General features: G+C 40.0%; 1 protein-coding gene across 5 annotated transcripts; it reads left to right on the forward strand.

Moving 5' to 3' along the window:
* The first annotated feature begins 6,639 nt into the window (after window positions 1–6,639).
* Window positions 6,640–17,213, forward strand: spo11 (SPO11 initiator of meiotic double stranded breaks). Of its 5 annotated transcripts, none has more exons than XR_008182471.1 (13): window positions 6,640–6,913; window positions 6,998–7,111; window positions 8,703–8,791; window positions 10,106–10,172; window positions 10,675–10,783; window positions 10,898–10,984; window positions 11,268–11,304; window positions 12,015–12,124; window positions 12,195–12,294; window positions 13,475–13,512; window positions 14,412–14,488; window positions 15,285–16,709; window positions 16,791–16,826. XR_008182471.1 is itself a non-coding variant. In XM_052593245.1 (13 exons), exons 1-13 carry the CDS (start codon window positions 6,822–6,824, stop codon window positions 16,908–16,910), a joined length of 1,152 nt encoding a protein of 383 aa, XP_052449205.1. In that variant the 5' UTR covers window positions 6,640–6,821; the 3' UTR covers window positions 16,911–17,213. The 5 variants fall into 5 exon arrangements, 4 of the variants coding, with proteins under 4 accessions (XP_052449205.1, XP_052449206.1, XP_052449207.1 ...); XM_052593245.1 differs by having other exon boundaries at window positions 16,598–16,709; window positions 16,791–17,213; XM_052593246.1 differs by having other exon boundaries at window positions 16,598–16,720; window positions 16,795–16,973.
* The last annotated feature ends 9,674 nt before the right edge of the window (window positions 17,214–26,887 follow it).

A 26,887-nucleotide genomic window follows, 5' to 3' on the forward strand; every position in this document is an offset into this window, starting at 1 on the left:
AAATAGAAAAACTTAAATAGAATTTAGTTCTATTTACAACAAAGAGGAAATTAAGGAATATTAGATCATTTGGTTTTAAATTGGTTCAAATCTTCAACAAATGATTCATGAGGATGTGTTGATCGCATGATCATAAAAATAACTTGCTTTAAATTAACATAACATGTAAACTTCACCAATAGCCTTTTTCTCGGGAGAAATATAAGACTCAGAAGGTTAAGTAAAAGTCTCCTTTTATTCTTATGGCTGAGAAACAATGAAGGCACAGAGAACTCCTTTGTGATTTATATAAATGCTCATAATGATGGAAACAGCCAGATATATAGGGACTCAGATGGAGGACAGCTGTTGTGTGAGGCCAGTCCCACCTGCCCCATACAGCTCAGCACCTCTTAAACACAGTCTAATGCGCCGCTTCTGAAGCTCACCTGAGCTGTTTATTCTGTCACCCTGACACATTAACCCTTCAGACGCTCTGTACAAGCCACATGTAAAAGGACTCAGTCGCAGAGATATTGCAACAGCTTTGCCTTGAGCACAGGTGTCAGGTACACTCATTAAAGTGGCTTCAGCACCAGGGGAACCGGGCAGTCCCAGATGTCAACAGCAGCTGCTTTGATTAAGGTTTTGGCAAGATGGATGGAGAGGAAGCCACTCTTTGCTTTATGCCCTTTATTGTGTGCATTTCTCATTTAAGGATACTTTCAGTCCTTTGATTTGCAATGAATATAAATGTGCTTAATCTGCACAGAATATCCGTTTATGCCTCGATCAGTGTTAAATACCTATTAGTAGAAGCCTGAACCATGTAAATTTAGGTAGAATCAATGCTGCAGGTGTTTACATTGAGGCAGCGTCTGATTCAGGGCTTAAAAGCGAAAGACATGGTTTCATGGTTTTGGTTCCTGTATGTGGGAGTCAGGGCCGCCCTGTCTGTCTCTCGGCCCAAACAGAGAGCTGTCATTCTGGGGAAGGACAATGGGAACAGACCCCCCTTTGTTCCAGCTCCGGCGGTGGCCCTTGTGACCGACACAGTAAACAGCGGGCACAGGCTGATTTGCCGGCCTGGATAGCCACACTGAGGAGCTTTTGACCGGGGGAAGTTAAGCAGAACAGCACCCTAAGATCTCCCAATGACTCTCTCTTTCAAGCACAATATCTCTCTCTTTCAGCCTTCTCTGCTCACCCTCTTGAAATCAAACTTTTATTAGCAGGGAATGTACACAAAAGCCAGGCATTTATACAATGGGGGGTGGGGGGGTGATAATGTATGGGTGTTTATGCATATATATGTTAAAAGGGGGGGGTTTAAGAACAACAGTTTTGACTACGTAAAAACAGTGGGCAAAAAGAGAAAATGAATAATATAGGGATCACTGAACACTAAAGGATTGTGTCCAAACATCACAGAACTACTGATGCAAAGAGACAGCCAACCTCAATGTTCACCTCGAAGAGCCTGTTTCCTCAAAAACCACAAACATTCCCTGTGTTCAGCCAACGTCCATGAAAGAGCTGCAACTGTTAAAACTTTAATCAAAAGATAGACTCATGATCATAACACTTAGCTGGAGCACCAAAATGAACTTTAGCATGTGCCCAGGCCAGACAAATCACCTGACAGTGGCCTGACTTGAATATTATCAAATAGATTTGGGCAGAAGAGGGAGAAAACAGAGGAAATGGATTCCCTCCTCCAACATCTGAAAAGCAACTGGCAGTTGATTTTATAGATATTAAAGACAACATTTCCCTGAAAATGATTCAAAATTTGTGTGTAGCTATTCTAAGGTTGGAAACTGGATTAAAGGCAAATAATGGTACAACACCTCCCAAGAGTTCACATTATTTAGTCCAACGCCTGTATATGACTTCCTTTCTTCAGATGAACACAAACAAACATTTGTAGAAATATAAACCATTTCTGTAAATTACAAGTGAATATTAACTTGAATAAAGTTGAAGTTTCATAAACTAAACAAAGTGCATGTGATGGTAACCCACACAACCCTAGTGTATGAATCAGTGTCTTCTGAAGCGAAATATTCATATTTTAATTCACTTCCAGCCAAGTGTCATGTGCACATCCATGAAGATTGCATGAGAAGTGATGTTCCAACATGTTTCCACGTTACTTCACATCACCATTGAAAGGGTGTATGGAATTTGTCTGAAAGCAACGGATTATAGTTTAAATTGGTGAGGTTTACAAAATGTCATTTCCTGGGTTACTATCCACTTGCATTATAAAGACTGAAAGACATGCATTGGTCCTCTAAAAATCTTAATTTGTGTTCATCTGAAGAAAGAGAGACATGTACATCTTGGGCAGCATGAGAGTAAACGAGGAGAGAATTTTCATTCTGGGCTTTACCCTAACCGATTAATTTGGTCATCATTTACTTGTTCTGACCCTGTACAGTTTTCTTAGTTGTGTAAAACACCAAAGGAAATGGTTTGGCCGAACTTCAAAGCAGCTCTTTTCAATGCAGTGGAAGTTGTATTGATATTTGTTTTTCATGTTTTACTGCTAAGGTAAAATTTGACGAACCATGACATGGCAAGCTTGAAAAGCACGGCCATAAATGATATACAAGAGCTACAACAGAGGGCATGATTGTAATTGAATAATAGCTTAATTAGCTTGAATTTCAGTCTGTTCTTAATGCAAAGCTATTAAATTGTTATCATCCACATTTGTTGTATTGAAAACTCAGCCAGCGGGAAATACAATGGAGGTAAATAAATGGCAATGAAATGACAATATTCTCATATATTAGACATTCTGTATATAGCTGGGCATTGAATCCAGCTTTTCTAAATGAACATGTAAATGAGTCTAGTTAGACATTTTCCTGACACGGCTGGGTAACTTAGCCACCCAGAGGCTTTCCTGATTGTTTACACACTATGGAGGACTGACATTGCATCATGTCTTAAAAGCCAGATAAAAAGGGTCACAGTTCTTCTCAGTCTAAACAAGTTCAAACCACACTGCAAACTGCTGAGTGATAGAAATTTGAGTAATCAAGAGAAGAAAGAATGACACTTTTCCACAGCCGGCGTAAAACACTACCACAGAGCCACAGCAAAAGATATCCAATATTATTAATAAACATAAATTATTAAATATTTTATATTAAGCTGTGAGACTGCAGCATTTGCAGTCAAATATACAATGATGTTCAAAAGTTTGGTAATTTGGGGTAATTTTAAAGATGTCGCAGCATTTATTTGATCAAAAATACAGTAAAAATAGTAATATTGTTAAAAAAATGCAATTTTGAAATAAAATCATTACTCCAGTCTTCAGTGTCACATGATCCTTCAGAAATCATTCTGATATACTGATTTGCTGAAAACAGTAGTGCTCATATATATTTTAGTGGAAAATGTGATACATTTGTTTTTCTTTTTCAGTACTTTTGATGAATAGAAATATACAATTAATTTCTTTCCAAACCCATCCCTCTGTCTCTTGAATCTGTCTGCCTAAGTTATAATCAGTTTAGCTCCTGCAGGTTGGAGCACGATGCTGAAATCAAAAGACGTGCTAGTTCCAGTCTGAAGAAACTGACACGCAGGCTAGCGTTCACACTCTCCCACACCACCTCAAAGGCCTTCTGAAGCTCCTCTTCTTTTTTTCCTTTTAACTCGCTCTGTTTGACTCTGGCACCAAGAGTTGGAGACATGGGTCAGAGTAATATTTATTTCGCATGTTGTCTGGTTCAAGGCGGGGGGCGGCCTTTTGAAGGCAGCGGGATGGGAAACAGTGGGGCGGCCCTGTGATGGATACAGTAAAACTCTTTCAGGGTAAACTGACCCTCAAATGAAGATTTGGGGAGGGTCGAGTGGGGCAAAGCACGTTCTTCCACTCGTTACGTGCTGTCTAGAGTTTCGAGACACCCTGAAGGTGAGCACCGAGCATCAAGGCAGGCTGTTAAAACAATGGCGGGCAGGTGGGACTGAGCGATAGCAAAGCTGACGCCGCGAGAGGCCACACGAACATATGAGACACAGCTGTGAAAAAGGGGAAGGAAGAAGAAAGAAAACGGGCTTCAGATCTCTGTCCTTTGGGTTTCTCATGACTGGAGCACTGCATTTCTGCCGTGTGTTTTACATATTTGTGCAAGATGGCCACTCGTGCAGCTGTTTGAAAGCTTGAAGGGATTCTTGTTTCCGCTCATGTGTTTGTATGTTATTGCATTAGGTCTCTGATCTTTAGTTTGCCATACTTTTATGCTTTGACAGCTTCTACAAAACGATTTGGACTTTGTATAGGCTACTCGTCCTTGAGTCTGAACCCTGCACTTTTAGCTCTTTCTGGCCTACTTTGTTTCGTAGTTTTTTTAAACATTGCGTTTTGTGATTCGACAAATCACTTACATTACTATTCCTCATTTTTACATTCCTTTTTAATAAATGTAAGAGTAATGAATAAATCAGCCAGTTATTCAAATTTACTTCCATGTTGTAATAGCAGAAACATTGCCAAACACAGCTGCCAGTTCAGAATGCCAAATTAACTCTGCAAAGGTGGCACAGAAGCGCTTCTGAAGTGGCATTTAGGTGCCTCTACACAGACTGTTTAATGCTGCTCAGAGGTGGCATGAATGCATTTGCAAAGCAAATACAACTGTATACTTTGATACAAGTGGCTGAGGTGGGTCAGAGCAGGCATAATTTAGTCTGGCTTTTATGCAGCATTGCATCTTTACACAGAATTTTGAGCAGGCACAGAGCAGCCTCAACTTGGCTGCGTCAAGACACTTTTATTTCATTGAAATTTTAACATTTCACAAATTCTTCAAGGTGTATGACCACAACTATATATATTATACAAAGTGGAAACAGTAGGATTTCTGAGCCCTGGACCTGAGGGGCTGCACAGCTCTCATCGCTAATGACAAAGCCCTCGCACATTCTTTATCTCATCACTCTGAGAGGCTATGCAGAGCTGTCCATCACTGTCAGGGTCGATCAGTCACTTCCGGATGCTTCTCTGCATCCTATTAACAGGCTGAGGGCAAGCAGTGTTTGGCAAAGGGCAGATGTGAAAGAGATGAAGAAGTAGTGGGGTATGTGCCAAATGAGAAAGAGAAGGAGGCAGAGTCAAGGTAGTTCTGTTTTCTGTTTGTGGGGATTAGACTGACAGATCTGTGTTTGGTTTCTGAGAGGCCTCTGGCATCAGCTAATCCTCATCACCTGCAGGCTGGTGCCCTCCTCCCTTCAAAAATCTCAAAAACTCCCCCTTTTGCGGCCTTATAACCCTGCACTTCGGCCCATTACAGCAAACACTCGGCCTCAGACACAAGCCTTTACACTACATGATGTTGACTATAACCTCAGCCCAGAGGAAGAGGGATAAGCTTTCTCTTTGAATCCTTTCACGATCTATTAGAGCCGGCTGTGAGGTGTTTCTGTGTTGGTTTTGGAGAGATAGCAATTATCTGTAGATTATACTCAAGTGTTACGGAAACTGCTTGTCAGTGTCACTCAAGAGAAGAGGAGAAGATGCCCAGATGCTCAGTGAGGAGCCGTAAGGAGGTTTTCAGGTCAGGTCAGGGGCAAAGACCTCTGTCTCCTTTAGTCTCACAGATTTTCACACAATGTCAACAAGATCGGATTCCTCTCTTGGCATAATAATAACATAAAATTATTCTTCTAATTTCAAAATAGCTTCATGCATTGCTCAGTAACAACAAAACACGAAACAAGAGTTGTATTCAAGTAATTGTTTTTTTATGTCTATTATGATACTACTGTATGTAATAAAAGACCACGTAAGTGTACTTAAAGTACATTTAAGTACATTTTAAATCATTTTTTTTTATCTTGTATTACTACACTTATGTGATGATGTGTTGAACACATGTGAAGTACTTATAGTGTGCTGTTAAATATTACTTTTAAAGTAAATATATTTTTAAATGTACTAAATTTATAAATTATTATTACACGGCACACAAGTTCCGACAGAAGTAACAAACAGTTTTAGCTTACTATAAATGCCTGTCAGTACATTCAGCAGTAAACTTAAACCCTAACTAAAGACAATAGAAATAAGTATAGAATTACATATATACTGCAGCTACTGTACTTGAGTCCAGAGGCAAATTGCACAAACATAGTCCACCACATTAAGACAGTGGTTATCATTTTTACTTTTCATGGTTCATTGGTATTTTTAATGGTAAGTTTAAATCAAGTTAGATAAAAACATTTTTTTAAAAAAGTAATCCAAGTAAGGTTAGTAGTCAGAATACATTACCTCTCTCCAGTTCGCTACCAACTGATGTGCTGCTTGGCTGAGCTGTTCAATAGTTATTTCTTTTTGTGTGGTTAATAAGAAAAATGCATGACTTTTTTATTTTATTTTTTTATCATTTGAGTGCCTTTTCACACGTTGATAAAAGCTGCCAAACACATTTTAAAAAGAGCTAAATTTTGGTGCTTTTTGGAAAAAAATAATAAATATAAAAGCTTTGTATAAAATATAAAGCTTTGGTAGGCTAGTCTAAAAAGTTGCCATATATATATATATATATATATATATATATATATATATATATATATATATATATATATATATATATATATCCTTGCTTTGCATCATTCCGCTTCACTTAGATGATTCGAATCGCGCGCGGCAGTTATTATCTGCGCGTCCCCGATGATTAGCTTCATCACTTCTGACGCTAACGCGCTAACTTGCTGCTAACCGCTAAACTGTTTTCAACTTAGAAACAAACAACAGCTACAACTACAGCGAGACAAAACATCAGCAGCCATCTCGACTACTGTTCTAATTCTTCATTTAAATGGCTTGCCAGTTTATTGAGGTAGATAAGTTAAGAGACACTCTGCGCGAGAGTCTGGGAAAGGATGACAAACGCCAGGAGGACATCAGCAGGTGACAGCAGCAGAAATAGCAGGTTTGATCGTCTCTGGTTTGTTTGGTCGGTATAATTGTGTACGAACTCTCCCCCATCCACAGACCGGATGTTTTGACGCGCATTGAGAGCGTCATCCAGACGATAGTCATCAGTGTGTCTGAAGGAGAAGCTCCTGTGCTGAGAGTGATGAATAGATCCACCTGGGACAATGTCAGGTGTGTGTGTGTGTGTGTGTGTGTGTGTGTGTATTCATAAAGCCTATTAAAACATTAAAACATACAGTAGCCATCTATCTTTCTATCTATCTATCATTATATTATCTATCTATCATTATATTGTTTATCTATCTATCTATCTGTCTATCTATCTAAATACAAAATCCCATTTGTTAAATAAAAATAAAGTTTGCTTAATTTTCAATAATTAAAGATAAATGATAAATTAAATTTATGTTTTATGCCTTCATTTGATAACCAGAATTTCTAAGAGGGAAAACCAGAAAATCATAATACTACTTCAAGAAAGCAACAAAAAAAAGTTTTAATTTAAAAGCATTTTAATCAATTAAGTTGTTTATACATTAAAATAATTAGACATGCTAAAACAGAATTTGGTAACAATAAAACAATATACACAATGTAGTAAGAAAAAATAAAACATTTTATAGGACCCTAAACTTATTTTTTGTTAAATGTTTAAAAAATCTATCTATCTATCTATCTATCTATCTATCTATCTATCTATCTATCTATCTATCTATCGTTCTATCGTTCTGTCTGTCTGTCTGTCTGTCTGTCTGTCTGTCTATCGTTCTGTCTGTCTGTCTGTCTGTCTGTCTATCTATCTATCTATCTATCTATCTATCTATCGTTCTGTCTGTCTGTCTGTCTGTCGTTCTGTCTGTCTGTCTGTCTGTCTGTCTATCTATCTATCTATCTATCGTTCTGTCTGTCTGTCTGTCTGTCTGTCTATCTATCTATCTATCTATCTATCTATCTATCGTTCTGTCTGTCTGTCTGTCTGTCGTTCTGTCTGTCTGTCTGTCTGTCTGTCTATCTATCTATCTATCTATCGTTCTGTCTGTCTGTCTGTCTGTCTGTCTATCGTTCTGTCTGTCTGTCTGTCTGTCTATCTATCTATCTGACTGGAGTACTTTGTCTGAACTTTTATCCTCTCTAATGAAATAACTTCCTGGCTCTAAATAGGTGTTATTTCATAAGAGGATTAACCCTGCGCCCCCAATCCACCCCCCCCCCCCCCCCCCTGGACATAGACAGACTTTAAATCCTGAAGAGGTTTTCATTGTGCACGCTGTGTAATAGCTTTTGTGCAGAAGAAAGAAAACTGTCCGGTCAGATCTACATCAGCCCTCCCTAAGGCTTAAGGCAGGTTTCCTCTGAGGCCAGGGATTTTGCCTTATTGCTGTTATAAAGGTGTCCTTTGGGTTTGCAAAATGACTGATAGTTTTAATAGCAGAAAAGAGAATGAAACACTCATTTAAGTGAATTATTTCATCACGCGTAACAATAAAACCTCACAGGAATTTTTCCTAGAGCAGCATTTTGTTATGATCATCATAAGATTTATTTTATGAGACATCGAGATGTTTTCCCCAAAACATTTCACCTGTACACCCAAACATGAAGTAACTCCTGAAGTCATCTTCATCTGTCATCTTTATTTGTGCACATTTCAGAGCATGCTATGACTTCAGTGATATTAGCCAACAAAAACAAGTTTTCAGAAAATAAATAAGGAAATGGAAATAAATGATAAGGGAAAGACTGATGTTGCTATTACTTTCAGATTTCACGAGTCTGTTGGTTTAGTTCAGAAGACAGATGTCCCTGTGAGGACTCTCCGATGTGACTGCCCTTCATCAGCCACCAGATTTGGTAAGATCGCTCTGGATTACTTGCTTTTACATATTCATATTTACAGAAAATTTAAAAGTAGTCACATTAGGGATCCAATGATACCACTTTTTCCAGTACTCACTCGATACCTATACTGATATAATGTTTTTCTTATTTCATGGATTTTACCCTTTTTTTACCTGGTATCGGGGCATTTTAACAAATACGAGTATGAGTACAGGAGCTCAGTATCGGGCCCGATACCAATACTGGTTCCCTATATCACATACCACGCAAATCTGCTTTTTTAATGTGATATATTCAAACTTTCATTTGTAACTGTAAAGTAATCTGACCAGTAAACAATAAAACTATAGAACAAAAAATCCCATATACTTGCATTTAAACATGGACCAACTCAGATATAGAGACCAAAATACAATGTAAGTAAGAAATCTGTAGAAAAATCAAAAAAGTACTGGACATTATCTGTTAATTAAGCACAATGCAATCTGCAATTCAAACTACAGGTAAAACAACTGAAAACTCAGTACAAAAATATCTTCTTGTTAACGCAGTACACTTGTTTTTGTGGACTTTTCTTGGAGTGTATCATAGAGGCTGTTTTGATTGGGCCTAACCACTCACAACATACTACATAGCAACATCCCGAAAACCACTAAGAACATCTTGAGCCTGATTCAGACGGTAATTGTTTCTCATGTGGATGTCTGTAAAAATAAATGTACATGGCACCGCAGTGAAAAAAAACTCATGGATTGGGATGGCGATTTATTCACAGTGGAGAAGCATGTTCTGTGATCCGAGCATCTACGAACTCATGAACGCGCTGCTGCTTACGTGGCTAGTCACATGATTTTCTGCTAGAATTAAATGAATTGTATCTACCAAATTTATTTTCTTATGATTGTGTAAAATGTATGAAAAATCACTTATTATGATGTGAAACGTAGAGTGTTCAGCCGTGGTCAAAAATAATTTAAACACTCGATTTTTAATTGATTTATTTTTGTAAAGATATGGTTTCTGACGGCAATTAAATTACTACATGACCCTGGTGTCTGTAATTCAGCCAGGGATTTTTCTGCGTGTCGTGAGTGAAAAACACAGACATTCTGGATTCGGGCAGCAATGAAATCGCAGACTACCCTCTTTAAATGGTGAAAATAACTTGCGTGCCCACGAGAAATAATTAGCGTCCGAATAGGGCTTAAGAAACCACACAGCAGCCCTCTGGCAACCTTGTGCACATAACATTGTGAAGGTAATGACATATTCTAATGAGCTAACATTGTCAGTTATGACCGTATCTGATATGTTTCTGTTTCACAGCCCTAACTTTGAAGCTCTTGTCTGTGATTTACAAACTTGTACAGAGTGACTCCTATGCTACTAAAAGGTAAGTGATATTCAATGCAAACATTATGTTAAAATTTGGGCAACGTTTGTATTTATTAAGTTTTTATTAACTGTTAACCATCAATGGTTCACTTTATATGGTTTGTGTCGAGACAAATACATTTTTTAAAGTACAAAAAATATGTGCTCGATATTTACTTGCATAAAAAAAATAAAAACGTTTTAGATGGAGTTCAGCTCGTCGTACTGCAGGACTTCTTAGAACTATTTCATGTCAACTACCCAAGATCTGTATTTTGGCAAGTTTTCCTCCAGTGCCTTTTAGTTATTGCCTGTTTCGTGTCTAAATATTTAACATTTTTGTCAGCTTTTGCGGAGCGTTTCATTGAAACCACCTGTGGATGTAAGTGATGATCTGATTATAAATCAGCAAACAGCATCATAAATCATCTGATATAGGGAGCAGGTGGAACCTTTGATTTTTATGACGTGATTTGTCAAGTGCACCTGTGCACTGAAATGTTTTCTTTTCTCTCCGTCAGGGACATATACTATAACGATCCACAGCTGTTTGGGTCCCAGACGACCTTGGATTCCATCCTGGATGACATCTCGTGCATGCTCAAGGTTCCTCGCAGGAGTTTGCATGTGGTACGTGCATGCGTGTGAGATTTGAAGTTCTCAGACTTTTATGCACTGCTTTTTTTCATAAGCACTAAAGAGAATGTGTTCACAGTAAATCATTTCTTTTAATAATCCTCACAGTGTGCAACATCCAAAGGCTTCATCTCAGGTGATCTGTGCTATTTGGAGGAAGATGGCACAAAGGTGGACTGCAGTTCCAGCTCCACTGTGAGTCCAGATCGCCAGCTAACCTTTCTGTTAACTCACTCAATGCTCACTGTATGCCAGTGCATGATTTATATAATCCCCTTCTGCCCACGAGCATTCATCTATAATTCTACTAGCGACGTTTTTAAACTGTATCTGTCAAACATCAGCTTGCTGTTCCACCATTCTGAATCTACTCAGTCATTTTATTTCTTTGAAGTGAAGAGTTTGTTTTTCCATGCAAGACTATTTTTGCTGTGAAATATGAAATGTTTTTTATAATTCTGTTCTTGTTTCCCTTTAGGCGGTTCCGGTGTCTTCCAATGTTAATGGGATCAGAAGTATCCTTCCTGTTTACTTTAACCATGTCATTAAATGAATGCCACCCTACGCCCTTGTGGTCATCTATCTTTCGGTTTGTCTCTGAATCCCTGTGTGGACTGGTGTTTGGGCCAGTTGTGTTAGTTTTATTTATATGCTGTTACAGTATTTATTAATATTTTAAATTACATTTTCTTTTTTAATTGTGATTTTTCTTTCTAATTTTAGTACCTTTATGTGCTTTTGTCATATAGGTTTAACTTTTACTTTTAGTTTTCATCTGATTCTTATATTTGATTTGATTTCAGCTTTTTTTCAATTACTAAAAATAATTGTTAACTGTATTAGTCAACACTGGTTTGGACGGTAATTGTGTTACAGAGGGACCAGCACCCGAGACACAGCTTTAGAAATATTTTCTGACCATTGCCAAGGGCCTTACAGTTGTTCTGTGTGTTAATGTGTGGACTTTTGGCACAATAGAGGCCTGTATCACAGAATATTTGAAATGATTCACATTAAAGTTACGTCACTGCTGCACAAAATGAATGGGAGCTTTTTAAAGGGATAGTTCACTGAAAAATGAGGTTGCAAACCTGTATGACTTTTTTTTTCTTCTTCCATGGAACAGATTGTAGACTTTAATACATACAAATATAAACATTTTAAAGACTGTATGATCATTATGCTTTCTGCTGTATTATCGGTTACATTCCTCAGCAATGTGAAGACATTGTATCAGCTGCGAAATTCATTCTGATAGTGGAGAAGGATGCGACTTTCCAGAGACTACTGGATGATGCCTTTTGCACCAGACTTTCTCCCTGCATCATCATAACTGTAAGCATCTTTGTTAGATCAGTGCTGTGTGTTTTCAAGGCCTGAATGTTTGTTCTTGTGTGTCTGTCAGGGTAAAGGTGTGCCTGATGTCAACAGCAGACTGATGGTGAGGAAACTGTGGGACACGCTAAACATCCCTGTCTTTGCTCTGGTGGATGCAGATCCGTACGGTACAAACACACACACGGGGTCTGAGATGATTGTTAAAGGAATCGTTCACCCAAAAATGAACATTTGCTGTAATTGTACTCAGCTTTAGGTCAGTCAAGATATAGATGAGTTTGTTTCTTCATCAGAACAGATTTGGAAAATTTAGCATTACATCATTTAATCTTTAATAGATCCTCTGCAGTGAATGGGTGCCGTCAGATTGAGAGTCCAAACATCACAATAATCCACAAGTAAACCACACCACTCCAGAACATCAGTTATTGGCCTGTGAAGTGAAAAGCTGCATGCTTGTAATAAATCAGTTATTATATAAGATGTTGTTTGTTGATTCATGCAAAAATATGAATCCTCTAACTATAATATTGCTTGTCTGAATCAGGAGAAACAATATGCACAGATCAAATGTCAGACAAATGTTTCAGATTTTGATATTAGAGGACAACAGCGGCTAGACTTTTTCACTGGAGGAAGCTAATATTTTGACCAGTTTGAAATTAAAAACCTCTTCACTTCACTAGATGTTTACTGATGGACTGGAGTGGTGTAGGTTACACTTGTGGATTATTGTGATGTTTTTATCAGCTGTTTGGACTCTCATTCTGACGGCACCCATTCACTGCAGAGGATCCATTGATGATCCAAGTGATTTAATACTACATTTCTCCAACAAACTCATCTACGCATGGCCTGAGGGTGATCACATTTTGAGCCAATTTTCATTTTTGAGGGAACTATTCCTTTAATCGTGCTTACTATGTCAAGCAAACCTCCCCTCAAGGTCTCAATGAAAAGTCTTGAATATTCAGTGTTCAGGTCACTTCACAAACATCATGTTCCCTGCAAAATGTAATTTATACTCAGTAAAGTCAATGAACTATGAACACACAAATGCACTTAATGCAAAAACAACAAGCATAGGTGCACTCAGAGCTGATGGTTTCTTTGAGAACAAGCAGACCTGCAGTGGTCTTCATTTGTGGCAGGTCCAGTACGGTTTAGCATGAGGAGCGTTGAGGCCCCTGCTATTTCTGACACTGTCATTATCAATCACTCCAGCACTCTCTGTGCATATGTAATGCTTGACTTTGTTCTAGGGTGAATTAAGCAGTCCCAAAGGATAATTGCAAGGGTATGTTGGTGGTGATTGCAGAATCAGTCTCTCTCTTTTTTTCCCCCCAGGCATTGAGATCATGTGCATCTACAAGTACGGCTCACGGGTAAGTCCTGTTTCTTGCTATTTCTGTGCAATTTCCAGTAAGGCTTTTGCATTGCGATGACGTGTAATTATTCTTCTCTCTTTGTGGCAAGACAAAAAAGAGGAGGCACTCATTCATGAACTTAAAATTTACCCTTAGGAAAAAGTAAAGCGTTTCTACATGTGTGTGACACATCTGCAGAGTATGTGACTACAGTTTGGCTGTTTAAGCCGCTTTCATGTACAGAATCTTCTACTGTAAAAATCATTTTCTTAATGAATATTTTAGGGATGTAAAATATGGTCATGCAGAACATATGTTTTATAAGAAATTTTTCTAATGGGTGGAGGACACTATGGTTTATTTATGTAAGTTAGGATGGCAAAATAAAGAAACCTGTGACAAATTATACCCCAAAATTCTTCAAACAGTGATCTATCAGTAAAATTTGGAATAAAAAAATATTCAGACACTTTGACCTGACCATGTATTGCTTAAGTGTTTTTTAACTGCTTATACTAACTTTTTACACTACAGACTGAACAAAATTATACATCCCTTGGTAATTAGTTGATCTAAATTGGTATTGGTATCTAATTGTGTCCAGCTGAATAATTTTTGGTTGACTGTATTCCATTACATACCTTCCTATCAAAGTTATCTGATATTATCAAGATCATTAAAAGTCATTCTGACACAGTTTAACTCTGAGTTCTTGTCATATTTTATTACCATTTTCAAACTATAGCAAATTAACTGTGATATAATGTTGCAAGTGTCTGAATGCATTTTGGCTTGACTGTGATTTACTTAGAATTTTTCTGCAGAACTCAACTGCTTTAGTAAGTCATGTGAGCTCATTTAATGTCCAAAATGAAGTCTGCCCAGCTTTATGAACTCTAACTGTCATCTGTCCTCAGTCTCTGGCCTTCGAGGCCCACAGTCTGACTGTCCCCAGTGTGCTGTGGTTGGGCCTCCTGCCTTCAGACATCCAGAGGTTTGGGAACGTCAACTCATTACTCTGCTTTGTGGTTCGTGATTGAGGCTGGGCTCGCTCTGGTTTCCGTTTTCTGGGTTTTTTTGTTTTGGTTTTTGTTGCTGCTGCTGTTTGTTATTTCCTTCCTCTTGAAGGCTATTTTTAAGTGGATGTGTCAACTGTCATGGACCTCAGAAACCAGAAGCTCTTTTTAGAAATACACAGTAGAAAGAAGCCTTAGCTGCAGTTGTTGGCACCACGTACATGATATGTGCAACACTGGCCACTTTAAACGCTTACATCACTTTTGTGCTTTTAAAAGGGTTTTAGTGGCCACACTACCAAAAAATAATTATCCCAGTTTGCAGTTTTCCATCTTCCAATCGGGATTCAGCAGACTACCTCAATCTGGCATAGTTTACTGGATCTGTATATTCATCTGTACTTAAGTCAACTCTTTCAAATTCTGTCCACTTAATTTAGTATATGCAAAATTACCACTGCATCTGATGATTTTAATTGGATTAATGTCATCATTCAATAAAGAACTGCTGCCATGATCCATAGAAAATACACATTTTCAAGGCAAATTCTGTTTTCTGCCAGCACAACATTAATTTTGGTACTTGATGAATCTATATAATGAACCTCATTTTCATTGGAAAGTGCAGTAAAAAGAACGGTTTAGAGTCTGGATTGTGAATAAGTTGCAATTTTTGTACTGAAATGTACAAATGGCCAGCTGTTTAGTGAATTTAGCATGCATTCAAATAAGCACTGGAAACATCCTCAGGTATTTTCGTTCTGATTCCAACAGCATCAGCACATTCATGCGGCCGGCTTCCTGCTCCACCTCATCCCAGAAACACAACTGGACCGAGATCCTGCACGTGTGCATGCGATCGCAGCACACTGATGTCATGTTTGAGAAAACCGCTTGAGAAGAAGCATCATTTGTAGATGAAATTACAAATGCATTGGACTTAATGGACTACGCAGTAGTTTTAATCTGCTACAGCACAGTATGATAAATGAACAGACCTGCTCTTAGCACAATGCTAGTGTTAAGCGAGCACATTTTAATATTTGTGCCTTCTGAAATGTGAAAAAGTCAGCACATATCAGAAGTTTCTCAGATGTGGGAATCAGCACATGGTGTCTCCGAGTTCACGCGCCTTCCCAATTCTGATGTTTTGTTCAACATCTGCGACACTTTAGGATGGTGTCTGAGAGCCAGAAGGAATGATGACCACAAAAACTAATTTAGATTTGTCCTTTTCTTCATAAGAAGAATAGTGAAGCGTATCATTTTATAAAAACACTATTATACCGTTAAAATGTGCTTTATTTGAGGTGTTAAGCTGATGTCAAGTTAAACGTTTGACTTCAAAGTAAATTTTAAATAATTATGTTTTAATAATATTTGGTTGTGCTTTAAAGAACTGCACTTGTTTTGATGTGTAAGTAAATCACACGTGAAGTACTTGATTATAGTTTCAAATGTAGTGTCATTAAATACTACATTTAAAGTTAATATATTCTAAATTGCACCTTCATCATTACAAATGTGTAATTATATCTAAATACATGCACGTTTCCACAGAAGTGACATTCAAGTATATTTATCTTTACCATAAATGCTTGTCAGTACATTCAGCAGTACACTTATATTTCAAAGTCAATAGAATTATGAAATTGCATATTAAGATGCGAGAGTCCTACTTAAGTGGGTCAAAAGCATTCTAAAGTTCAACTAACTGCATTTAATTTCAATTTAAACTGTAATACATTTTCATTTAATTGCAGTTAAGTGTCTGAAAACGTTACAGTCAGTTCTGACTTAAAGGGATCGTTAATCCAAAAATTAAAATTCTGTCATAATTTACCCTCAAATTGTCCAGATGGTTTCTGGTGTATTTTATAGTATCAACTTAACACTTAACTTGTATTAAACCTAGAATGAACCCACATTAGTTCCAGTCACATGCTTATCTTTAGTAACTCTAGTACTATGTACATTGGGCAGAGAGTATATGTAGTCTTAAGTGTAAATTGCTTAGATCATGTATAATAGATTATTATCCGTGCATGAGTTCTCATGGTGTCTGGTTATGTATATGGCTGTCACAGGTACAGAGTCCCAGAGGAAACGCTTATTCCATTTTCTCAAGCAGATGAGAGCAAAATCAACAGCTTGAGGACCAGAGACTACATCAGCTGCCAACCTGCCTGGGAGAGAGAGGTGCCATCTCAGTAGCTACAGAAGATAAGCCCAAAGATGTGTCCTCTTAGAATGTGATCCAAGAATGTGTGTGTTTCTCAGATAGAAACAATGCAGAGACTGAAGCAGAAAGCTGAGATACAGTGCCTGGCATCCATCGCCCCACACTTCCTCACTCGAGTCTACCTGCCAAATAAACTGCGCTACGGAGGCTGGATATGAGCATCTGCTGCTCTCTGCTGGGTTGTTTATATCTGCATGTTCTTGAATACTGTGCAGATATTCCAGTGTGTTCTTACTGAATGTCTGTTGAGCTGTTATGTTAGATAAACTTCACCATAGACTGAGTTGTGAGTAAATCATTTGAGCCGTTATGATGAAACTGCTCTGGAATGTTACAGATTTGCTTTGGCTGTGAATATAATGCAATGGAATAACCTCAATAAATGAACTCTTCCCTTTCTTTGTCAAACTCTTTATGTAACAGACTAATTAATTTAAGTATTAAAGGATTAAACCATGAAATGGCTGGTGTGTGACATTTGTGCAAGACAGTATTTACTGATGGCATTTTTTTATTTTATAGTTTTTTTATTCTTTTTTTTTTTATTGATATTTATTTATTTTCATACGATTTTGTTTTGCAGGTCAATAAATGAGTGTGTACGGTGTTTCAGGTGTTTAACAGTCCTGTCGTAATGACTCCTGTTTAGCGCCAGGGGGCGGGGTTTACTCAGTTTTGTTTAATTCAGAAAACATTTACGACCCCTTAGGTTTTGAGGTGGAAGCAAATAACAATGACAGTCCTCAGGATCATTCGTTATAAAGCTGCGTGCAGTAAAAAGGTGGACTGCAATACTTTTTGCAAAACTTTTCCAACTATTTACTAATTACATTATTTTTTTCATGAATGCTTTATACTCTTTCGTCCTTTTTATTATTTATGCATCTTATTAGATTAATTTGATGACGTTTATGTCTCGTGTTCTCCAGATTACATTATGTGCCTGGCCTCGCTGTGGTCCTGAGCCAATGATCTGATGAATAAAGAAACTGACACTCTCCACAAAGAAGCTACAAAATCAAGCCTGCAAAAGTTTTTTTTTTTTTTTTTTTTTTTTTAATCTCTCTCAGCAAAAGATCAGGTGCCTAACCTTCAGAAAGGCATGATTGTCTCACCAAAACAATTCAAGCTATTATATAAACGAGGACTCTGATTAAATAGATTTTTGGTATTTTCTTTCACTAATATGTGGGTAGTGTTGTGTCACGCTGTCAGTCTCTAGGTGTTTCTCAATGTCAAGGAAGGATCCTCGGAAGCCGGTATTTCGAGGATGCTACGTCATCGACATCCATCGAGGACTGTTCCAATGTCGAGGATCCTCGGAATTTCAACCAAGGACTGAGTCCTTCGTTCGAAGAATATCCCATACACAGGAAAGGATGCATATGAGTATCCTTCGTGCTCTCAAATCAACCACAATCCTATTCGCGCAGCTTTGCTTTCTAACGTCAGTTCAAAAATTACTAACGTTAACGTAGTCTGAGCGTTAGCTGTTTTTATTTACATTACCAAACATTTGTTATAACTGTAGTAAATATAAGTAAAGTTTTACGTTTAAATGCCAGTACAAATTACTACCGTATTGATATTGCAAATTATACAAATACCAATGGTTAACTGAACCGGACCTGTCATTTAACAATTGGTTGCGTCATCGTCATTTATTTTATAAATAACTAGTTAAGTTGTCCAAAGTAATTTAATGAGACCATTCACAGCGTTATTCAAACTGACCTTTTCACTGACGTAATGACGCAATTAGGAGTCTCACCTAGCCTCTGAAGGAAGTGACTTGGAAGGATCAGTCCTACCAAGGAAGTATCCTTGACATTGAGAAACGCCTTCTGTTTCCCTGGGTGTCCACTAGTGAGCTCACTTTTCCTTAGGCACTTCACCATAGGCACTATAATTCCTCTAGTCTGGTCCCGTCTTCACAGTAATTGCACTCCAATTAATTGCACCAGGTGCAGGCAATCTATTGTCATTAGTCTCCTTATAAATACCTGTCTTTCCCTGTTGTTTGTATGGAGTCCTTACCCTTCGTGTTACCTATGTTCTCATCTCCCGAGACTTACCCTTGCCTTCTCGTCCTCCGAGTTCCCATTCCGTTCCTTCTGGTTCCCTCTTTTGTTTTGTTTGTCTCCTTGGACTGTTTATTTTTGGATTACCCTTTTTGTTAATAAAGTTTACCTGCAATTGGATCTCTCCCTCTCCTTGTGTTTCCCTGGTGCACGATCGTCACAGAAGGACTCCATCCAAGAGATCCAGCGGTATGCACCAGTTTGTGTTCAGTGGAACCAGGGGAAGTTGCTCCAGAGTAAGCAGTCGAGAGGCGGTCCGGCAGCGATCTCCACTGTGGTCCCCCGTTGACCCAGGGTTCGGATGGGAGACGCCATCTCTCCATTATGGACAGAGAGGGGAGAGGAGATGCAAATCGGCTGAGCCAGCGCCGCTGTGCAAGATGGCAGCCAGTCCAGTGTCGGTGCACAAAATGGCCGCCAACCAAGCACCACGAGGCAAGATGGAAGCCAGCCCCACGACACAGCACAAGATGGCTGCCAACCCAGTGCCAAGAGGCAAGATCAACGCCAGCACAGGGCCAAATCACAAAGAGGCCACCAGTCCAGCGCCACAGTGCAGGATGGCCGCCAGCTCAGCGCCAACGCACAAGATGGCCGCCAGCTCAGCGCCAACGCACAAGATGGCCGCCAGTCCAGCGCCACAGCACAAGATGGCTGCCAACCCAGCGCCAGGAGGCCAGATGGACGCCAGCATAGCGCCACAGCACAAAGTGGCCACCAGTCCAGCAGCAACGCCCAAGATGGCAGCAGAGACGTTTTTGAGAGGCTGTCAAAAATCCTAGAGATACCCAAAACTGTTCACTTCACGTCTGCGGAGCCACTGCAGAGGATGGCAGTTACAGTGGGCTTTCCTGAATTGATTCCTGTTGACCTTCCAGAGTCGAGTCAGGTGCCCGTTGACTTTCCAGAGTTGAGTCAGTTTCTGGTTGACCCTCCAGAGTCGAGTCAGGTGTTCATGGACCCTCCAGAGTCAGGGTTAGTCACCGTCGACCTTCTGGAGTCAGGGTTAGTTACTGTTGACCCTCCAGAGTCAGGGTTAGTTACCATTGACCCTCCAGAGTCAGGGCTAGTTCCTGTTGACCTTCCAGAGTCGAGTCAAATTCCAGTTGACTGTCCAGAGTCAAGTCAGGCTCCTGTTGACCATCCAGAGTCGAGTCACGTTCCAGTTGATTCCCCAGAATCAAGTCCGATTCCTGTTGACTTTCCAGAGTCGAGTCAGGTGTCCATTGACTTTCCAGAGCTGAGTCAGGTTCTGGTTGACCCTCCAGAGTCGAGTCAGGTGTCCATTGACTTTCCAGAGCTGAGTCAGGTTCTGGTTGACCCTCCAGAGTCGAGTCAGGTGCTCATGGAGCCTCCAGAGTCAGGGTTAGTCACTGTCGACCTTGCAGAGTCAGGGTTAGTCACCGTTGACCCTCCAGAGTCAGGGCTAGTTCCTGTAGACCTTCCAGAGTCGAGTCAGGTGCCCATTGACTTTCCAGAGTCAAGTCAGGTTCCAGTTGACCCTTCAGAGTCGAGTCAGGTGCTTGTAGACCCTCCACAGTCAGGGTTAGTCACCTTTGACCTTCCAGAGTCAGGATTAGCTACCATGGACTTTCCAGAGATTAGGCTAGTTACCGCTGACCTTTCAGAGTCAAGTCAAGTCACCGGTGATCTTCAAGGACAGAGTCAAGTCACGGTGATCTTCGAGGACAGAGTCATGTTACAGGTGATCTTCAAGGACAGAGTCAAGTCACCGGTGATCTTCATGAACAAATGCAAGTCACCGGGGATCTTCAAGGACTGAGTCAAGTCACCGGGGATCTTCATGAACAAATGCAAGTCACCAATAATCTTCATGAGCAGAGTCAAGTCAGCACCGATCTTCTGGAATCCAGTAGAAACACCATAGGATTACCAGAGTTTCGTCCTCCCGTTGGTCTGGCCACACGGATGTGGTGGTCTTCTGCTCCGCCCTAAGGAAATCCGGCATCGACCAAAAGGATGTGGTGGTCTTCTGCTCCACCCTGGGGGGCTTCCGCCCTGACCACATGGTTGTGGTGGTCTTCTGCTCCGCCTTGGGGGACTCCGGCATCGACCACAAGGACGTGGTGGTCTTCTGCTCCGCCCTGGGGGACTCCGGCCTCGACCACAAGGATGTGGTGGTCTTCTGCTCCGCCCTGGGAGGCTTCCCCCCTGACCACACGGTTGTGGTGGTCTTCTGCTCCGTCCTGGTGGGCACCACGTGATGTCATTCATGGACTTGTGTTTTTGTTTTCTTTTGTTTTTCTGTCTGTTTCCTTCTTTGGACCTGGCCCTCTGTCCCTCCCCCCGATCCTCCGCCAGTCCACCAACCTCCTGGACTCCTTGTTTTGTGTTACACTTGAATCAACAAACAGAACTAACAATTATTGCTACATGTGTGACTGCATCATATAATAACTATTAATGAATAATATTGATAGTTCATCGTCTAGCTGACTACGTCTTGAATTATTATTTTATTTTTTATTTTTTCTAAAATCCTGTCAAACGTGCACAAACTACTAGCTACTACTAAATATTGTAGAAACATAATTTTCTGGAAATTTGCTTTGTAACGATTTGTATTGTAAAAAGCGCTATACAAATAAACTAGAATTGAATTGAATTGAACACTTCTCTTGTCTCTGTCTCCCCATTTTATCTGGTTGGTTTGTCTCTGTTTGCCCATTCTACCTGGTTCTCCTGTCTCTGTGTATCATGTTTTCTGGCCCCCCGTCCCTCCCCCTAGTCCTCCGCCGCTCCACATCCCTCCTAGTTTCTTTATCTGTTGGTTTTCCCTTGGTTTCAGGTGGAGCATCTGGCAGCTGCTCCGTGGAGGGGGGGGTTATGTCACGCTGTCAGTCTCTGTTTCCCTTGGTGTCCACTAGTGAGCTCACTTCTCCTTAGGCACTTCACCATAGGCACTATAATTCCTCTAGTCTGGTCCCGTCTTCACAGTAATTGCACTCCAATTAATTGCACCAGGTGCAGGCAATCTATTGTCATTATTCTCCTTATAAATACCTGTCTTTCCCTTTTGTTTGTATGGAGTCCTTACCCTTCGTGTTACCTATGTTCTCGTCTCCCGAAACTTACCCTTGCCTTCTCGTCCTGCAAGTTCCCATTCCGTTCCTTCTGGTTCCCTCTTTTGTTTTGTTTGTCTCCGTGGACTGTTTATTTTTGGATTACCATTTTTGTTAATAAAGTTTACCTGCAATTGTTTGCAACTGCAATTCTCCCTCTCCTTGTGGTTCCCTGGTGCACGATCGTCACATTGGGGACGTTACTCTAAAAAAGTAATTAATTACTAGTTACTAATTACATCGTCAACCGATTACTGTACAAATTACTCTCTCCAAAAAGTAAAATCAGCCTCGACAAGTTGATGATACAAGAATAGACTTGAAATGGTTCTTTTAATTCTTTCAAGTAACTATAAATTATTCTGGTCACACTTTAGTTTAGAATCCAATTCTCAATAAATATTATCTATTAACCATGACTTTTGCCTCAAAATACTACAGCTTATAAATACTCAGTAAAGTAGTTAAGTTTCAGGATTTAGAATGAGGTCGTGTAGAATAAGACATTAATATGTGTATTAAATAATACATAATAAATAAACAGCCAACATCCCAGTAATATTCATGCTAATAACCAACAAGGTAATACTGAGAATTATTACCAGTATTCTTATTAACTCACCAAAGTATTTAAAGTGTGAAGTTTACATAAAAAGCAGGTATTTTAAGGTTGGATTTTAATTTTGATGTTAAATCCACTACATTATTGTATGTAAATCTCCACGGTTTATATACAGTATTAAGTTCAATTACAGAAGAAGTAACTTTAATTAAATTACAGAAAAATAAGATCATTCCCTTACTTTACTTTTTTAGGGGAAATAATTACTTGGTAACTAATTACTATTTATGTGAGCCCATATAATAACGCTTCCTCCAGTGGAAGATTTTGCAGGTATAAAAATGGCTTGATGGATTGTTGTTGTTTTTTGTTTTCTTTTGTTTTTTTTTGAACATGCAGCTTTTCATTTTACAAGACATTAACTGATGGACTGGAGTGGTGTGGTGTGGAGCTGTTTTTATCGGCTGTTTGGACTCTCATTCTGACGGCACCCATTCACTGCAGATTATCCATTGGTGAGCAAGTGATGTAATGCTATATTTTCAACAAGTTTTCATTTAAAAAAAAATGGATGATAAGGTTGCAAATTTTACCTACATAAAACTGATTAATGGATATTTACTACCAAGAAAATATATAAATTTAGCTATAAGAATGATACTTTTGATAAGATGGTGGAATGACTGAGTTTGACGAATGCTGTACATCTGATCAGGGTTGAAGCAAAATCTCCTGTGATAAAACAGTCAAGGTGTTGGACCTGAACAGTAGGTTTCATGGGTAATAAATGATATGACCTTCTAAGTAATAAGTATTATGTAAATCTAAGACTAGTAACAATTCAGCCAAGCCTCACGTGATTATTGTCCAGTACTAAACAAGACAACAAAACTCTACAACCACTGGAAAAATAAAATAATTTGATCTTTTGAGATGAGGGTTAAAGTCATTGGACAGAGACATTTGTCTGCAGACAAGGGGTCTTTCAGTCCCTTTCAGGTTTGAGCGGTGTGAACAACTGCAGGCTGGAGAGTGTGTGAGGTCTCCATCAGTGCTCAACACCAAAGCAAAGACGTGCCAATAAAGTCACTCCTCTCACTCTTCTCATGTTCTCAACAAATTTGCCAGCAGTCTTACTGTGTACTGGACGTATAAGCTCTAAAGATGTTTATTGTGCTGTCCGTCTTCAAGAGCACTGAGGTCAAACTCAGCTGTAAGACACAGTTGCTGAGGCAGAAGCGAGGAGCTGAATGCAGCACAATGCTCTGGAGCCTGTCTGCGCCTCGCTCTGACTTGCACCATTGTTGCTGTGGCGTGTTAGACTGATAGATGTCTTGGACACTGGCATTTGACATTGTGGGTGAAGTTTATCCTGATACATAGAGGGGAAGATATGTAAATACACAGCAATAGCTGTAAGAAGAGATAGTTCACCCAGAAGATTATTTCACCCAAATGTATTTAGCATTGTATTTTCTTTCTGTCAGAACAGACATGAAACCATCTCACAACCCACCAGCTGAGAAAACGTCTTCCTGATATGAGTGTTTGCATATATACAGATACTGAATGCAACAATGTGACTGGTTAAAACGACCAACTGAAAAATGATGCTTCTTTCCTTCCCGCAACTATCTTTAAACCTTTGTTCCCTTTTCTTTGATCGCCCTCCCCTTCAGACTTGTAGGCTGCAGGCGTTAGAAACGTTTCCCTCACTAGCCTTCAGACCAGAGCTGTTGTTCCTGTGTTTCCTGTGAGCAGCGATTCGGAGGTGTTAATGTTCCCACATAAGACTGCACTGTTAATTTAAATGACAGTATGTGAGTGACTGACAGGCTGGTGTTGAGTTCTGTGATAGTGAACCCTTGATCAAGGATAAGAAACTGTCACCTAGCAGACAAAGAAACCATGCATATGTCCCTGTACCTGTATGTACCTTCCAAAATCTACATTCATAAATCAGCTGTAATAATTGGGTGTGGCAGGTTTTCATCTCCTGCTTCTCCTGCGTTCACTTGCTGCTGGCAGGTCACTTCCTGTGTTCATTTGTGGCTGGAAGGCCACCTGCTGGCACAGACAGATCCCGCGTGACCTGAGCCGCTACCTTACAGATCCCCGCTGCTGCCACCAGCCAGGCCAAGGCTGTGTGTCAAATCTGCTATTGTACTGAGATTAGTGACACACCTATCATAGCCTGATTAACAGGCAAGCCTTTGGCCATTTTCAGATTATCTGCATCGACCGATAAATGTACCCAAATACCTAAAATCCTGGTCAGTAGTTCCCCCTAAAAATATTTAGTCCTAGAAAATGACATGTCAGGCATGTATGGCACACTGTTAGACCTTACCAGGTTTTTTTTTACAGCAAAACACTGGCTATTTTACAGTTATTTACCCTAGAAAATACAGCAAGGGTTAACAGTGCAGCTATAAATGTAAAAGTGAAAAGTGACTTGACATTCAGCCAAGTATGGTGACCCATACTCAGAATTCATGCTCTGCATTTAACCCATCTACAGTGGAGATGCAGACCTGTATGTACCTGTAAACTCATAAGACCAACAAAACCAACTATTCCCTTCAGAGCCGAGGAACTTAGCTGGCAGGAGATGAACACTTTTCTCAGGAAGGCCAAACGCTATCTCAAGACCAATGCGCACCTATTTTACGAGGTGGCTTATTCGTACGAATTTCGTAAAATACCTACAATTTGGCAACAATCATATTGTTGTGGTCGTACGAACATAAGCCACCTTGTGAAAAAAGGCTCAAGGAATGACTTTGGAAGCATAATCACTAAGAACATCAAAGAAGCAAAGAAGAAACATGATGACCTGGCAGTTCTGTGGCTGGATTTAACAAATGCATATGGGACAATACCCCATAAATTGATGGATTTGACATTGAAGATCTACCATGTCCCAGAGCATTTGCAGAAGCGTTTGCAGTGCTACTATGACAATTTCAACATGCGCTTCAGCTGTGAAGATTTTACCACCGAAAGGCAGAGGCTAGAGGTGGGCATTGTCACGGGCTGCACGATTGCAGTGATCTTGTTTTCAGTAAGCAATTAACCTTCTTGTAAAGTCAGCAGAGAAGTTCCAGTGGGGTGCAGTGTTGACCAGGGGCATCCACCAGGTACTCATAAGAGCATCTATGGATGACCGCACCATCACAGCAAAATAAGTACCCGAAGGGAGATGGATCATGGAGGATCTGTTTGAGCTCACCGATTGGGCAAGGATGGAGATTAAACCTGAAAAGTCCAGAAGCCTGGTATTGAGGACCGGTTCAGTTTCAGGATAAAAGATACCATCATCCCAACTGTAAAAGAGAGACCAGTGAAGAGCTTGGGCAAGTGGTATAGGGCAGACCTCAATGATAAGCAGAATGTGAGGGACAACCTTAGAGACTACCCTGCAAATATAAGGCCTGGGGGTACCAACATGAGGTACTTTCTAGACTGATCTGGCCTCTGCTTGTTCATGAGTTACCTGTCTCGACTGTAGAGAGACTGGAGAGAAAGATTAACACCTATTTAAGGAAGTGGCTGGGTATCCCAAGAAGTTTTTGCTTCATTGGCCTGTACAGCACAGGCAGCAAGCTGCAGCTGCCAGTGACATCAGTGCTCAAGAAATATGAGGCAGCAAATGACGTGGGAGGAAATTTGGATAATGAAAGGATGCCGGATAAAGTTTTTGATGTGTTCTGTCTACGGTGTGCTGCCTACTCCATCAAACCTCCATATTTTGGGGATGGCAGAGAGTGCCAGCTGCGCATTGTGTGGAAAGCAAGCCAACCTTGAGCATGTCCTCTCAGCATGTCAGTCAAGTTTGGCAGATGGGAAATTCCAGTGGCGTCATTATAAGATCCTGTCTCAGTTGGCAGATGTGGTGGAACAGGCAAAGAAGAAGGTTAAACTTTCCAGTGGGCAGCACTTTATTCAGTTTGTCAAGACAGGAGAGAGCACTGCAGCAGGACAGAGGAGTACAGGGGCCTTGGCCTCAGCAAATAACTGGAAGATGCAGTCAGATCTGAAGAAGCAGCTAAAATTTCCAAAGGAGATAGAACACACTAGCCTCAGACTGGATATTGTTTTCTGGTCTAGAGGCACTAAGCAGGTGGTGCTTATAGAGTTAACAGTACCCTGGGAAGAAAGTATGGAGGAGGCTCATGAGCGTAAGTGCAAGAAATATCAAGACCTTAACATTGAGAGTCAGCAAAATGGAGGGAAGGCCTGGAATTTACCAGTAGAGGTCGGCTGCAGAGGTTTTGCTGGGCAATCACTCTGGAGAACCCTTGGGCTGCTGGGTATTGAAAGGATGGCAAGGAAACAGCTGGATGGCAAGGTTACCGAACAGGCTAAAACAACATCTAGGTGGATCCAACCTATTAAAGGGCAAGCAA

This window comes from Carassius gibelio, chromosome B23 (assembly GCF_023724105.1).
Source record: "Carassius gibelio isolate Cgi1373 ecotype wild population from Czech Republic chromosome B23, carGib1.2-hapl.c, whole genome shotgun sequence".
Classification (NCBI taxonomy): Eukaryota; Metazoa; Chordata; class Actinopteri; order Cypriniformes; family Cyprinidae; genus Carassius; species Carassius gibelio.

Coding starts and splice junctions, on each gene's coding strand:
- spo11 (XM_052593245.1), top strand. CDS start 6,822: ATGGCTTGCCAGTTTATTGAGGTAGATAAGTTAAGAGACACTCTGCGC. Junction 8,792..10,105: donor TTCATCAGCCACCAGATTTG/GTAAGATCGCTC, acceptor TCTGTTTCACAG/CCCTAACTTTGAAGCTCTTG. Junction 14,489..16,597: donor CTGCCTTCAGACATCCAGAG/GTTTGGGAACGT, acceptor TGGCTGTCACAG/GTACAGAGTCCCAGAGGAAA.